The sequence below is a fragment of the Gopherus evgoodei genome, chromosome 7 (assembly GCF_007399415.2).
Source record: "Gopherus evgoodei ecotype Sinaloan lineage chromosome 7, rGopEvg1_v1.p, whole genome shotgun sequence".
NCBI lineage: Eukaryota > Metazoa > Chordata > Testudines > Testudinidae > Gopherus > Gopherus evgoodei.
The window spans coordinates 29,393,867-29,409,893 of record NC_044328.1 but is presented as its reverse complement, the minus strand read 5'-3'; the positions used below and the strand labels follow the sequence as shown (position 1 = coordinate 29,409,893).

Below are 16,027 nucleotides of genomic sequence, written 5' to 3'. Positions count from 1 at the left end.
TACCGGGTGGTTATATTGCAACATGGCACATTGACATTACAGAGCTGCAGAAACCCTATGAACAACAATACTTAATACAAACCCAGACTGTATTATCATGAAAACAAATTCTGCAAGCGGACATCAAATCATTTTCAATGGTAGTGATTTATACCAAAATCAAGCATCAATCTAATGCCATCACACAGTCCATGAACTCTGTAGTGTTCTAAATTAAATCAATAAAACATACATTTGTGTTTCATCAACAGACTCTCTAATCACCTTTTAATGTTGTACTTAGTGGTGGGAGAAAAATGTTCATAACAAGGTAATGTTGCAGGTTGCACAAAGCTACTAACTAAGAAAATTTACAGTCCTTTTCGCTAACACTTTGTATAAATACAGTCTGTGTTGGGTGCAGATGCTATCTGAAACAGACTTCTAATTTTCTTCTCCCATGTTGTTATTGTTTTAATATACAATACTTGGCACCATAAAACAGTAACAAAAGACAGACAAAAACAGTTTACAAAATTCTTGAAAGGTACACCCAAACCTAACTAGAAACTTCACATTCAGTCCTTAATAGTACTTAGAAAGAAGGTATTATAGGAGTAACAAAGTGAAACTGCTAATATATGTGCTATATAGTATACTATATATCTGTATTGATGATGGCACTGCTATATATTATTTGTTTTATAAATGCTGATTGTTGATGTACACTTAACTAAAACTGCTAGACTCCAACACTAATTGCTGATATGGCACTCTCAAGCAGTCATAATGGAAAGTACATTTAGCATACGTTTTGGTAAGGTTTATAAATTATTTATATATCTGTGTATATACACACACACACACACACATATATATATATATAGACACACACATATGTATGTATAGAAAGCAGCTGCTGTGTGATTCAAAACCATGTTACATGGCAGAATAGTAAATAACATGAGAAAAAATCTATAAAAAAATGAAAAACAAAACAAAATTCTAAATCTAAAACAAACCATAAGCCTTGGTCAATGAAGAAAATACCATTTAAAACCATCAAAATCTCTATCTATATAATCCAATGTACAAAACCCCCAAATGGTAAAGATATATAACATTAGGCATGACACCTTTAAAAGTTTAAAATGTGCTAAAGTAGCTTTTCCACATTGACAAACACTTATTAAAAGTTGAAAATTGTGAAATCTAAAATACAGAACATCTCTGCTGTCTATTAGAGTTTTGGCAACAGAACCGTGACATTTTATATATATATATATATATATATATATATATATATATATATATATATATATATATATATATATATATATAAAAAAAAATAATTCCACATTTCTACTTGATGTCACATGAACATACAAGACAGTGAGGTATGTGAGGCTTTTCCCGAACAGAGTCCAATGCTGAAGCATAGTGTACGATCAGCAGTCTAAAAATGTGGCACTCAAGACTTGATTTATCAATACAGCTGTTAGGATTATGCATTTCAGTATACTGCTTATTTTTTCCTCCTCCATGCTACAGGGTGGTCTCACGAAAGATCTTGTCACTTCGAGGGCATCTTTTTCCTGTTGCAGAATTGGCATTTTTTTAAAAGAAAAATAAACACAAAGGGGAAATGATGTAGAAAATATAAACAAAGGGGAAAAAAATGATATTTACCACCACATCACTGCACGACACAACACTTGTGCACATTTGCAATAGGTTTACCTGCCCCAGCAGCTATTCGAAAGGACAGGAACACAGGCTGCAGCAAGTTAGGGAGAAATAGGGGTTATACACTTGAAAGGTAGAAAGAGATCAAACACTTTGTAATGATTATTTCAAACAGAGTAGGACTCAATCTATAACCAGTGACAAACTCATGCAATAATCTAGACTTCCTTCATTACTGTAATCTTACAATTCTCAAGAGATTCAGGAAGACAGCCACTTATTGGCCCGATACTGTGCTCCTACTGAAATCTATGGGAATCTTGCCATTGATCTCAATAGAAGCAGGACTGAACCCCCTACGTAGCACCTTATTTCATTTGTCATAATATTAACTCTGTTGAAAGAGGATGTTTGTTAAATAAATCAGTCATAAAAGAAATCAAAATGATTTTATCCAATCTGGCTATTACTCTATTCTCGAAGGATACTGCACTTTTAATTTTATCAAACAAGTTAGTATAACAGTAAGATCCCTACTTCCTTTGAAAAAGATTGTGCTACCTCCACAAAAATGACGACTATAAATAAATAAATAAATACTATATTTGTAAATTTGTATTTATTTATTTTTACAATCATCATTTATATATATATATATATACACACACATGCTCACAAAGAGGAGTTGTTAAGTATCCAATTACATTCCTAAAATCATAATTCAAGAGCTACTGCAGTACCTCTGTCAATGATATTGCAGTATAGTTTTCAGATTTCTAACTGAATTTTTACATGGATAGTGAGTCTTAAAATTTCAGAGATGTTTTTAGTTGTTTATAGGATTTTCAAAGAAAACAGGTGCTTTATTGATCAAATATTTCTAACTGTGGTTCCCGTTTGTGGTATCTTCAGAAGAGAAATAGCTAACTATACGGGTTACTTAAAATTTGTGTTTTTATCATCTTTGATCTTTTAAAACAACTGGCATAGAGCCAAGTATTCTTTTTCTTACCTGTTGCTTATATATGGTACTGTCAGCATTTTATTATTCTATTAGTCAACTAGACACCAGATTAATTACAATTATATTCAGGAAACAATCTAGATAACTAAGTGAAACTAAAGTTTTTCATGGGCACTTTATTTAGGTAAGGTTATAAATACAGATATATTTGCTCATACTGCTATCAAATTATATTATGTTTTTATGCTGCATTCTGGAACATTATCCTGTTCTTTCCTGAAACTTGTGCTTGTATCTAATATAGAATTTCTGCTGATTTCAGCTGAATTTACCCCTGACTTGTATAAAATTTTCCAAAGCATCTAGTTTAAAATAAAAAAGGGAAAAAATAATTGACTTCAATATAAAAGGAACAGAAATTAATATATGCATTCTATGTTCCTAATAAAACACAGTATAATACAATACGGTAACACTGAGTTAAATTACCTTGTGATCCCCCATGCAGACATTTGGCCCAATATGGTCATAAATCACTATCTTCTCATCATTTTCTGACTAATTAAAAAAAAAAAGACTAATCAGTTCAGCTATTTTTCAGATTTCATAGAAAACTAAGTAAGGAAAGGTTACATGAATGGAAGTTCAGTAAGAACATGCAACAAGATTTCTTAGTGAGGGCATATTCAGCTTGGCTCCTCAGAAAAAAGATTACATAGGCTCATATGTAGAAATGTTACATTAAATATCCATTGCAAAGCTTTGAGAAATCTCCACATAAAATACTCACAAATCAGCCTTTTAGGGCTTTAACAACTTTTAGCAACTAATATTTAAGATGTGGAAACTAAGGCCTCAGGGTATGGCTACGCTTGCTGCCATACAGCGCTCCCGCGGCAGTGCTTTGAAGTGCAAGTGTGGTTGCAGCGCCAGCGCTGGGAGAGAGCTCTCCCAGCGCTGCAGGTACTCCACCTCCCCGTGAGGATTAGCTTACAGCGCTGAGAGCTGTGCTCCCAGCGCTGGGGCACTGTTTACACTAGTGCTTTGCAGTGCTGTAACTTGCTGCGCTCAGGGGTGTGTTTTTTCACACTCCTGAGCGAGAAAGTTGCAGCGCTGTAAAGCGCCAGTGTAGCCAAGACCTAAGTTATAGCTACATTCAAATCTTGTGTCAGTGAAACGCAGCAAGTGGTGTCACCATAGTCCTCTCTTTTAGGAACAGCTCAGAAATTTTTTTACTGAATTACATAGGACATGACTCTCGCTCTTGGAATAACACGGAATTCCACATTGTCATTAAAAAAGTCTTATGTACCCAAACAGTAGTATTTTAAATGTACAAGCAGAAACATTAACACATCCTTTATCCTTATTCTTTATTAGTTGAATTACCTGAGTACCTAAGAGCCCTAGCCATGGACCCTATTGTGTTATTGCATCAACTATGTAAAGTTAAATAAGTAGAAACAGCTGTTGCATATTTTGTACAAAACAGTTAGAATATTTAGCTATGAAAGAAGAAAGCAAAAGAATCCTATTTCTATTAGATACTTTCCTTTAATAAAAAGAGCATTCAGAATATCTTAAGAAAAACCAGCCTCAACTGAAGGAGAGTATTCCTCTAGCCAGACCCGTGAACTGCCTTCATTCTACTCTATGTTGAACTTCCTTCTTATGCACTTGTTCTCTTTGAAGCTATGATTTAATAAATAATAGAATGTACTCCTCTTTCTGCCATTTACACTGAACGTGTGATTTTGACAGCCTATTTTATCTAGCACAACCCTTTAGGAATAAACACACAGAGAGGCTTACAATTTCTTATTATACTAAACAATTCCTGAAAGTTAATTAAATCTGGAGTCTGCACACTGGCAAGTCTCTAATACAATCACAGATGTGCTTTAAAATAGTTTACAATACTCATTTATTTTGTATGAAACAGTCAAGATTTTCTCATCTGTAATCAGTCAAGTTTGACTGGGCAAGAACTTTATATAAACAGCAGCATTTAGGACTATAAAGTTAAAACTGAATTATCTTTAATGCAGTAAGGAAGCTTAAGGTCAGATTTACTTTATAGCATGGTTGTCTGCCAAAAAATATAAAAACATAACCTTATGCATTGTATGCATGAGCACTTTCCAATATTTCAAGATCATAATGCCACTACCATCAGAAGTGAAGATACATTCATCAAAAGCGACTTGATAATTTACAAAGGCAGCATAAAATTGTGGATTTTCAACTGCATAATCTTTAGACAGATAAACAAATTACAGCAGCGCACAAGCAGAAACAATATACACTTGGCTGAGCATTCATTACTGCATGCTATCAGGCATCAACGCAACTCTCTAGCAGTGGGCAACCTTTGGTGTTTTAGGGCTCAGGAAGCATAAAATAACATGATGGTGAGGTAACCGACCATAGCATGATAGATGATGTTGCACGAAAGCTGTTTACAGCCCCATGTCTGTACAATCTGTAACGCCTAGTGTGTGGAGCTGAACATACTGTGTTGTGTGCTAATTTGCACACACTACTCCTTTTTCCACAAAGCACTCAGAAAGTGCCAATTTACTAAAATTTGTTCTTTGAAATAAGAGATAAGTCGGCCAGAGTTGAAAAGCAATTTTTCAGATACCTATAACAAAGCACTAACACATTAAAATAAAAAGAACAATGCATAATAATTTCTCAACAACTAATTATACCAAAGAAATTCTTTGTCTCTAATTTTTAAAGATACACAGCTATTTAAAGTATAAGAATGTATCAGACTTGCAATTAAGTATAGTCTAATAGTGTGCTTTTGGTTTCCTCACTGATCCTTTTTTTAAGATTCAAATATTTCTAATAGTGCACATTGTAAACCATTATAAAGAAATAAGATATGAAGTCAGTGGGAAGGCAAATATAGTTTGCTGCACACAATCAAGAAATTTAGAAATGACTTAGACCTATTACAACATCTTTTTCTTTCCCCCACCAATTCAGTACTCTTCCCTATTGTATATTTTCTATTGCTTTGCTCAAGTTTTATGGGCCAAAATTTCCAAGTGACTACAGCTGGATAAGAACCTTATTCTCTGCTGGTGTAAACTGGAACACCTAAAGTGAAGTTAATGCAGCTGTGCAATTTACTTCAGCAGAAAATGTGGCTCTAATTTCCCTCTGTAATTTTTGTACGCAGAAATCTTAGTCCATATCCAAAATAGCATGCCCAAAATTTGCAAATACAAAACTGCAGACACCTGATTAAAAAGGATTTTGAAAATTCAGCCCTGAATGCTCCAAGTGAACTTCTGCCACTTCCCTATGGAGATTATTTCAGGCCAATTGACCTCATTGTTACAGCCTTCATTTTCCTATGTTTAAGTTTGTTCCATTACATTTGATTACACTCCCTAGTATAATCAAACAATTCCTCTCTTTGTGGTGTTTTCACCCTTCAAACATTTATACACAGTTATATCTCTTCTGATTCATAGCTAATTTTTAAAATCTTCCCTCATTGGTCACTCTGTCCTTTGTTATGGAGAATTCCATGGGTGTCTAGAAGTATATGTAATATTGTATTTACTGTCTTACCAGTGTCATATAGACATGCAAAATTATCATTTCTTTGGTATATGATTCTGCATATGCAGCCCAAATTTCCACTGACTTTTTAAGCTGCAATATTGCATGGAAAGCTCATATCCAGTTCATTCTCTGTTCCTACCTCTTGTTTGGCTACTCTGTTTTCCCGGTATTGCTTTCCTACTGAATACTGGGGTTCCATAGTATTCAGATGTTATATACATTTTAGTTATTGTGCATAATAAATAGAATAATATTGCCTTTATCTTGAGCTCATTGATGGCATTAACCACCAATTAAAAGATTAAATCAATCCAGGTGCATAGGGCCCTTTTCACTATTTCAGCTTTGTGGCTATATAGGAGGGCCTTGGACAGAGCAGCCACAATGGGGGCTGCTAGCACATGAAGGAGGTCCCTATCCTGGCCCCCAAAAGGCCATCATGGATGGAAATCTGGAATCTCTGTGGAGCCATTGGCTGGCAACATTTATATAGGTGATACAGAATAGTTTAAAATGCTATTCCAGACCTGTGACAGGATTAGTCACAGAGGGGCTGTACCATAGCCACAGCCTGTCCCCAAGTTAAGGAGGTGAATTCCATTCACCAGACCTCAAGAATTTCCCTGAACAAACCAAGTTGCAATGAGGGGTGAATTTCACCCTGAATGAGGGTTTGGTGAAAAATTTAAGGTGTTAATACCAGCATTTCTTAGAGTTTAACGTGAGAAGAAGTGCTTTCAAGAGATGGAAACTTGAGTAGCTATGGAAAAAATAGTCTCATGTTTCAGTGAATTATCTTTTGATTGTAATTATTTAGCTTACTGCAAAGCAAACATTATCATGAGATATACAACACTGATGAGAGAGGGAAAGAGAGAAGATTATAAACATAAAGAAATCAAGTCTGAAATGTTTCAGTACTACACACACACATACACAAAAGCATAGAGCCAGTTAGCGTGAGGATTTATTTTCCAACCCTACCTATTGTAATAAATGACTGTTAAGAAAACATGTTAGTATGCAGAAAAACAAAGAAACACAGAGCATTGTGTCTTAAATAAGCTTGTCAAGCCAAGACATTTTTGAAGAAGGCAGGCAAGATTCATGGGTGTTATGAAGCTGCTGTGACTGCACAGCCATCACAATCTGTCAATAAAGCCTTCTGGAATAACCCCAAGAACAGCACCTCACAGTAATGTGGTAGAAAGTCACAGCACAGACACTCTAGCACAGTGGTGGGCAACCTGCGGCCTGTCAGGGTAATCCGCTGGTGGGCCGCAAGACAATTTGTTTACATTGACCGTCCAAAGCTCCCATTGGCTGGGAATGGTGAACTGTGGCCACTGGGAGCTGCGGACGGCCAGGCCTGCGGATGGTCAATGTGAACAAACTATTTCGCAGCCCGCCAGTGGATTAACCTGACAGGCCATGTGCTGTAGGTTGCTCACCACTGCTCTAGCATGTCCCTCACACCCACTTCTGGCATAGCAGGAAAATGGGGCATGGTAAGAGCAAAGAGGCATGGATGGGATGCCCCTATGATCTCCTTATGTGGTTTTGGTTTTTGGCCCATTTCCAACATGTGTAAATTGTGACAGCATTCAGGTTGCTGTAACCTGGCCTGAGGGACCAGTCCTACACACAGGATAAGGGGAATACCAAGGTTCCCTTTCTACTCTGTTGTGAAGTGTATAGTTTGGTCTGATCCCAGGATCTGGCTCAGTATCTGAACAGCAAAAAATGGCCAGGGAGGAGGAAGGGAGGGGAGGAAAACTGGGAAATTCTTGAGCTACGTTGTTGCTATGGCATTGGCAAAATTAGGCTTATCACTGTGCACTGAAATCAGAGGATTCTATGTCTCACAGAGGTGTTATGAAACTTATTTGCACAGTGTTTGCAAAACAATAAGATCCTCAGATGAAAAGCTTTGTATAAGGGAAAAATGTGATTATGCTTTGGTGTTGCTGCCTTCAGCTATCGCTGGGGTTTACTTTGGACAGTTAAGAATTCAGGGAGAGGAAAGAAATATCAAACAAAAACAAATGCTATGTTGAAGATAAATGAAGAAATAACTAGAAAATGATGTGATCACATGGGTGTACTTACTTTTAGAATCAGTTCCTTGGCTGAATGTGACATCAGAATTCTATCACACCAAGCTGGACATCTAGTATTCATGTACTGCTTTCCCTGGCTACAATCTTCACTGTATGGATAACTGGAAAAGAATCAGTGCAACATCTGTCAGCAACCAGCCTGACTTTTTAACTTTCTGCAAGGCAGCTTTAATAGCCACTGGCTCAATCTGCACCATGTCTTTTTTTTTAAAACCTGCAAAAGTCAGTTCTTTCAAAATGTACCTGTTTAATACACGTCCCTCCCATTCCTAAATTTAAGGCCCAATCCTGCAAGATGCTGAGCAATTCCTTTAAAATGCTCAATGTACTCATCCCTTTAGATTTCAATGAGAAAGAAAGGTGCTTACCACCTCAGAGGAGTTGGCCCTTAATAAAAATCCATGACTTGTTATTTTTTTGAAACAGTCATAGTTTACTTCTATTTCGCTCCTCATCCTTATAAACTCATTTTAGTCTAAAAAGTTATGTGTTCATCTAAAAACTTTTCTTCATCTCCCTTTAAATCTCAAAGCACCATACTCTGACCTCGCACCTGACGATTTTTTTGGGGAGAGAAAATAAGCTCTTATTTTTAGAGATCCATCTGCTGAATTTTGTCTTATACTTAGATTGTAAGCTCTTTGGGGCATGGCCTGGCTGTTTGTTCTGTGTTTGTACAGCACCTAGCACAATGGGGTCTATGACTGGGGTTTCTAAGCTCTACAATAATAAACGACAACAACAGAGAAGACTAAAGCAAGAACAAAGTCTTTGAACACAGTAGACCATTGCACATGACTCTGGGGTATAAATTAACGTGGGGAAGAACTCAGGAAACTGATGTTCTTCTCACTGAATTTCCTTTGAATGACTCCCTCAAGGGGGAACTACTTCAGGAATTACACAGGACACAGAGTCAGAGACTTGAAAACCCCACAGCGGCCCAGACTTCATTGAAATACAGAGATCTACCCACACAAATCCAAGTGGTAGGTGAACTCTGGCTGATCTTCTGGGCTCCCTGATGGCTAAAGGGGAAGGATGGCTGTGGGCTTTCTCTTTAAGAACAGGCAGCTGGTGATGCAGGGGGAGATAATGACCAAAAGGCAAATGAAAACAAGGGGAAATAAGACTAAAAAGCTTTACAAAATGCCATAGCTCAATCTGAAGTCACAGTAATAGCACACACATATATTTTGTCTCGTTGGTAAAGGTGTTTGGAATAAAGCAGATAAGATGGAAGGTATAGGTGGGTGTATTTTCTTTGAATTCAATATAGATGCTTATCTAATGAAGCTTCCTCACATTACTATATTGCCTAGGCATATTTGCAAGCAATGAGCAAGGGAGCTGCTGCACTTTAACATCACAAGATACCCATTAGTTCCTTTTTATATAATTTTCATCCCCCCACTCCTTTTAAAATTCAGTTTTAGTCAAATTTTATCTACCCATCTGGCAACTCTACCGTCACCATCTACAGCCAGCACAATCAACGTTCAGCCCTAATGAAAAAAAACAGGGAAACTGCAAATAGGGTGACCAGATGTCCCAATTTTATAGGGACAGTCCAATATTTGGGTGGTTTTTTTATATGGGCTCCTATTACCTCTCTCCCCCTGTCCCGATTTTTCACACTTGCTATCTGGTCACCCTAACTGCAAAGGAAAAGTTATTAGCTCTAACCTCTACTATGAAGCCAACAAAACAATAACACAGAATGGATAGAATGGCATTATGTTGCTTAATATTCTTTCTGCTGCTCCTGAGTGTTGTTAATAGGAACTGTCTGGCAATAAATAAATAAATAAATAAATAAATAAATAGTTGAATAGCAAGCAAGAAAATTATGCCTTCTGAAAAAAACTATTAAAGTTTCAAAATGTTAAGTCCACTATTTGACCTGCCTAGTTGTTCATAAAAGCTGATTATGAAAGCCCATATTCTAAACATCTAAAGGGTAATGTTTTATAAAAATGTTGTAGTGGAGAATGAATGCCACTGGATTCTGAAAAGAATGGCTCTTTATTTCTCCTAATTGTTTTAAGTTTTATTCCTCTTTGTGCGATTACAGCAGTAGCAAATATTAATGGGACAATGTTTAGGCCAAATCCAGACAGACATGTTTGAGTACAAGAAATACCTGACACATGAGCCAAACTGCAGATTTTCAGGTGTCAGTCAGGCCATGTTTCCTTCTTAACTTTGTTCATCCATTGACTTGGGAGACGCATTCATTTGCATAGTTGGTATTTAAATTTTGACACAGCACTGAGGACTACCATTTTCTGCTACAGTGTTACAGGATCCCTTACTAAATCCAAGTTTATTCTGTTGCCACAATGGTTTTAAGTAGTTCTCTCACATAAGAATGATGGAATCAGGTCTTGGGTTTTGGATGCAAATCAATCCAGACAAGACGGAGTTAAACTGGTAGATTCAATGTGAAGACACCAAAGAGGTGGTATCAGCTCTCTAATGCGGAGAAACTGTCTAACCAAACCAAGGTTTTTTGTTGGATCTTCAGCTGCTTCTGGATGTCCCTGTAGCAGCAGTCGATGAGAATGAAAGATGTTTTGAAGGATGAATCTTTGTCTGTTGGATACAGATCTCACCACAGTAGTCATTTTGAGAAGGGGACACTGCAGTATGCTCTCTGTAGACCACTCCACAGACTATGATGGTTTATTTGTTTAGGGACATTTTCTAGCAGGATGCTCCATCACGTGTGGGTTTTGTGGTAGCTTCTGCTTAATTTCTAAAATGCAGCTGAAGTAACCTATAATGATTTAAATAGGTTGAACTCTGATTAACTCAGAGACCATATCCATGTGAGGCCACAGAGTAAAAATCATCTCAGGCACTTCAGCTGATAGCCCCTGGTTTAGCTGTCAGGGGGCTGAAATCAGTTCCTTTTCAATGAGGGATCATTGACAATGGGATGCACTTAATATTTGGATTCTCCATAACTTTGAATTTGCTGACCTTCAAGGTCATACTGCAAGGCTCAGTTGTTCTCCCAGACTTTTCCTAAAGAGGACAGTGAGTGAGCAAGTGGAGAGTTTTTCAAGGAATCCAGAGGGTTCTGAGATGATTCAATTTGTTGGACAATGTTCCTAAATTACTGACGTATTTCTAGAAATAAGTGCTAGATAGGTGAACTCATAAGTCTTTGAATAAGAGGACAGGATGGGTGCATTTAAAAAATAATAAATATAAATCAGGAGGTTTTCCTTTTATTCTGCTTATTGCTGAATTCATAAAGGAATTACTGGAGCTTTCAAGATAAGGTTTTTAAAATAAGATTTCTGGGATTGTAACAAAAAAAGGCTTTCATGCTTGAATAGAAAGTTATTTACCACCCTACTTGGTGTGATATTATAAAACTGAGATGCATAGCTTTCTACCAAATGGGTTTACAAGCTATACAGCCATTAAAAAGATTAGCCATGGCAAACAGCCAAGTAAAGTGTACTGAATGTATTGGAACAAACCAGTGATCTCAGTACCTTTTCCACCTCATCAAACCTAACAAGACTCATTTTCAAAACATATTATGAGAATTCAATTTGCTGCTTCACTGCCATACAGAAGTACAGCTTATTTCTGAGTGTCCATGAGATGTTTTGATGATGTAATATGGTTGGTAGCTGAAGCTCTTTGTTTGCAATTTAAGAGTTGACTTTTTCTGGTAACCTATGAATGCATCTCTTGCTTTACTTGCACAAGAGCCCAACATAACAAACACTACTTTTTATTAGAGAAGTTATATGAATCAATCACATTTCATATTGCCCACCCTTTTACAATATAAACTCTATGGCTTTTAAAGTGTTATGCTCTGTACCTAGAAAGATCCTCTAAACTTAAGTATTACAGTATTTAATTTAAGAGTCTATATTCTGTAATTTGGTATTTACAAATCTGCTCTATTGATCTCATCATTTTCACATTATGAGGACTCCTGGTGATTCCCCAGGCTCTTTAATGATGAAGACTCTATAAAGAAGTTACTGTAGTTTAGAAGTAGCTTTGACAAACAAAATCAGATTTCATATATCAAAGCCTGGAACTATATTGCTGAGATTAGAGCTGAAAGAAGTGCTGTAGTTAGTTATCCAGCCATGATCAGCTGAATATAGCAATTTAACCCAAATCAGTCTGGGACAAATCCTCCTCTACCCAAGTTTGGTGTGGAGGGGGAAAAGAACCCTGACTCCATTCTAAAGGTGTAGTGCCCCCAGTGTACTGGAATTCACCTACCTTGTTACTGTACATTTGCCAGACCATGCCATCCTCACTTCCCAAACAATACTGAGATATGAGAAAAATTGATAAGAGAGTGCACCACAAAGAAGGAAGGGCAAAAATCTGGCCCTTTCCTTCATGGCTCAGGAGGGGTACAGATGTAATGGGACTGATGTGGTTCCTCTACACAGGTCAACACAGGACTCTTAGGGACCTCAATCCCTGCAGGTTCCTAGAACCTGGGCTCCAGCCCAAGCACAGAAATCTACTTAGCAATGAAACAGCTCCACAGCCCAAGCCCCATGAGCCTGAGTTGGTCGGCATGGGCCAGCCACATTTTTTTTTTTTTGCAGTGTAGACATACCCATAGGTAGCTATCCTGCAACATAAAGCCCATGCTTGAGCCTCTTTGAGTCTACACTGCAATTGTGCTAACCCAGGGATCAGGCCCAGGGTTCCAGGACACTGTAGGGCTGGAGGGTCTGAGCTTGTCTTAAGCTGGAACTCAGGATCTCAGCCTTATTGCTTTGCAGTGTTGATGAAGCCCCGTTTGATTTGGGTCCTGGGAATCAGCCAGAAGTATCCCACAATTCCATGGGACAACTTCCTTAGTCCTCTCTATCCCAACAATCTGCATTCCACTCTATTGAAAATGGAAGCCACCCACCCTTTGTGAACGGCAGCAGCTCAGGTCGGCATTAACTCATCCTCTTCTGATCACTGATCTTCAAGCACAATATCAGAGTCCCTTCTAGGTTGGCAATGGAGAGCAAACCAAGCCTTTTGCAAAGTGAGCTGCTTCCTGGCAAAGTGCAGGGCAGGCAGTAAAGTTTTCTCCCAGTGCACCATGGTCCCAGTGCTAGAGCAGCCATATTTGCGGGCGGGGGTGCTAAAGACTCTGGCATATGGTTAATTTGACTTTTTGACTTGGGTCTGTGCACTGCAGTGCGGGCGCCAGAGCCCTAGGTTCAAGCACAGATTAGAAAAGTCATAGGGTTAAAATATAATGTACATGTTCAAGTCCACCCCTAACATGGGTTGGCTGACTCGAGTCCCTCTAATCCTGGGCTTACACTGGAGCACAGACATACCCTAAGAGACATACCCTAAAAGACACTTGCTGCATGCCCCAAAGGATCACTTGGCAGGGGCATGCAGAATGGGATTTGGGGACGGGACAGGACAGCCCCCAAAACAACACAGCAGACAGTTTGGGGCCCATGATGTGGAGTTTATCCATGCCTTAAGTAGCTTTTTGCAAGCAAAAGTTATAATTGTATTTTTCTGAAATAAGACATTGTCACTGCCTAGCATCCTCACGATACAATGCCATAGTTTTAATTAATAGCTTATAGTAGTTTCAGTACAATTTTTCCACTTTTTCTTCATATAACAAGCATTAATATTGTCTGCATTAACCAATATCACCCTGGTGCTGCTATTGAAGAAAGAGGCATTCAAAATTCACAGAGACAAAAAATAAACCCTAAGCTGCTATTTCGGACATTGCTCACTTTCAGTTTCCTATGCAAATCTGTCAAGAGCACATGAGCTCAGGGCTTGCTGCTGCGTTGCTTACACACCCCAAACTCGGAGGCACTAGAAATTCTGAAAATGAATCATCTGGAGATATCATGGGTCATGACCAGCACGGTCAGCATGACTGCCCAACGAGAACCACATTTTACTCCTGTCAGAAAAGAACCTCTTCCAATTTGGCAACTTCCAGTACAGCACAGCTTCAAGTTCTTACTCAAAAAGCCAAAATCATCCCACTGACTTTAATGAAGTTACCAGATCTCAATTTGACCTGAGTTGATTTGCATTTCCAGTTTGAACATTAATTTTGAGCTGACTTTGTGGCAACCTACAACTAATTCTTTTCTCATTTGTATAAGAGACTGCAAAACCTGAGTATTTCTCAATTTAAGAGGAACCAAAGCTAAGTATAAGCACAACCAAAAATCAGGGCTATTCTTCTAATACATGTCTCCAGAAAGGAACTAGAAAGGGACAGTGCCATGTCACATACATAATGGCAGCTTTGGCGTCCTAATATCCTCAGCATCATAGTGTTTATTAATATGCTGATTTCATGCTAACAAGAAGGGATCCAAAACATTACTGCATTTCTTTATGGTCAACAGCTCTTGCTGTTGGAACACCTCTGAATGTTATAAGGAATTAAAGACAAAATATTTTGAAAAACATTAATGTTGCCACATCAAACATTCAAAAAGATAGAAAACACCAGAATTAAGGTTCCTTGTGAAAGCTTCACTCCATATCTTTGCATGTATGCATTATGATATCCTTGACCAACAACACATGGGAGGGCAGCAACAAGAGCAAGGGATAGACCCAGCTCTCTTGGTCCCAGTACAGTGTTCTAGACACAAAAGAAAGTACTTCCTCTTCCTACAACATTCTGACTCATTCGCTGTCCATCCTGTGTGCTGTATGAGACAGGGGTCTTGAAGAACAAATAGTTTATCATGCAATTAAAGACAGTAACATAATCTGGTCCAAGCCTTTAGGTGTCACATAATATGCAAGTTAAATAGAACAAGTGTACATGCACAAGGAGAGTGGCAGACAAGGTTATATAGATAAGCTTAATTCTGGCAATTCCTAATGTTTCAGTGCTTGATTTGGCACTCAATGTTCTTTTTACAGAGTTTTTGTTCTCTGTTATTCCTTTTTTTTTCCTTTCCTTTAAAGCAAGCTGAGAAAATAGAAATTCCACATGGAATCACATTGACCTCCCAGCACAGATTATCAGCAAGGATGAACAATAAAACTTTTAGACCAATATCTAGACCGTTACCACATGTAGCTGAAAAACTGGTAGCAATAATCGGCTGTTATCCTCTATCTAGACCAGCCACTATAGGAGGATGCCTTTTGCCAGTCTAGGTTTGTGAAAGATGATAGTTTGACGGTACTGGAGACTGAAGTATCTTTGACAAAGGCTACAGGGGTTTACCCTCTATCAGCAGGATGTTTTATTTTTCAGTGCTGGTATTTTCTGCTGCTTTTTCTCCTTATTGCAAACTTTTTGTTTTCATTTTCACTCACACTATTCAATCGGACTTACTTAGAAGTGGACTTCTTGTATAAAAGTGCTCAGAAGCTATTGAGTTTACTTAATGTAATATTACAATGCCAAAGGTTTTCAAATTTTTCTGAACACCTGGAAGAATTGTTCTCACTAAATTTGATAAGTTTGAAAGTTGCTGTTGTGTAGGTAGATGTACATAAATGCACTTCTGTTATTTGTACTTGTGTTACTATTAGCAGGAACAAGAACTACATAGCAATAATATTGGGAACCCTAAAAAAACTAAATAATAGTTTGTCCGCCAATATTTCACTAATGATACAGTAATTACAGTTAAAACTATTTTATTTAAAACACAATTATTGTCAGAGAAGCCAAATACCT

At 37.7% G+C, this 16,027-nt stretch overlaps 1 protein-coding gene across 3 annotated transcripts in view; it reads right to left on the bottom strand.

The window, feature by feature from the left end:
* Nucleotides 1-1,329: 1,329 nt before the first annotated feature.
* INPP5A (inositol polyphosphate-5-phosphatase A) overlaps nt 1,330-16,027 on the bottom strand; it is a 436,884-nt gene continuing 422,186 nt past the window's right edge. Inside the window, exons 13-16 of one of the 3 annotated variants that reach the window (XM_030569985.1) lie at nt 8,324-8,435; nt 3,119-3,187; nt 1,720-1,756; nt 1,432-1,574 (exon numbers count right to left, since the gene is read on the bottom strand). In XM_030569985.1, the coding sequence (XP_030425845.1) occupies nt 1,525-1,574; nt 1,720-1,756; nt 3,119-3,187; nt 8,324-8,435 (268 nt within the window). In that variant the 3' untranslated portion in view covers nt 1,432-1,524. Of the gene's footprint in view, nt 1,575-1,668; nt 1,757-3,118; nt 3,188-8,323; nt 8,436-16,027 lie in introns of all 3 variants that reach the window. The other 2 variants (XM_030569986.1, XM_030569984.1) reach the window with 2 other exon arrangements.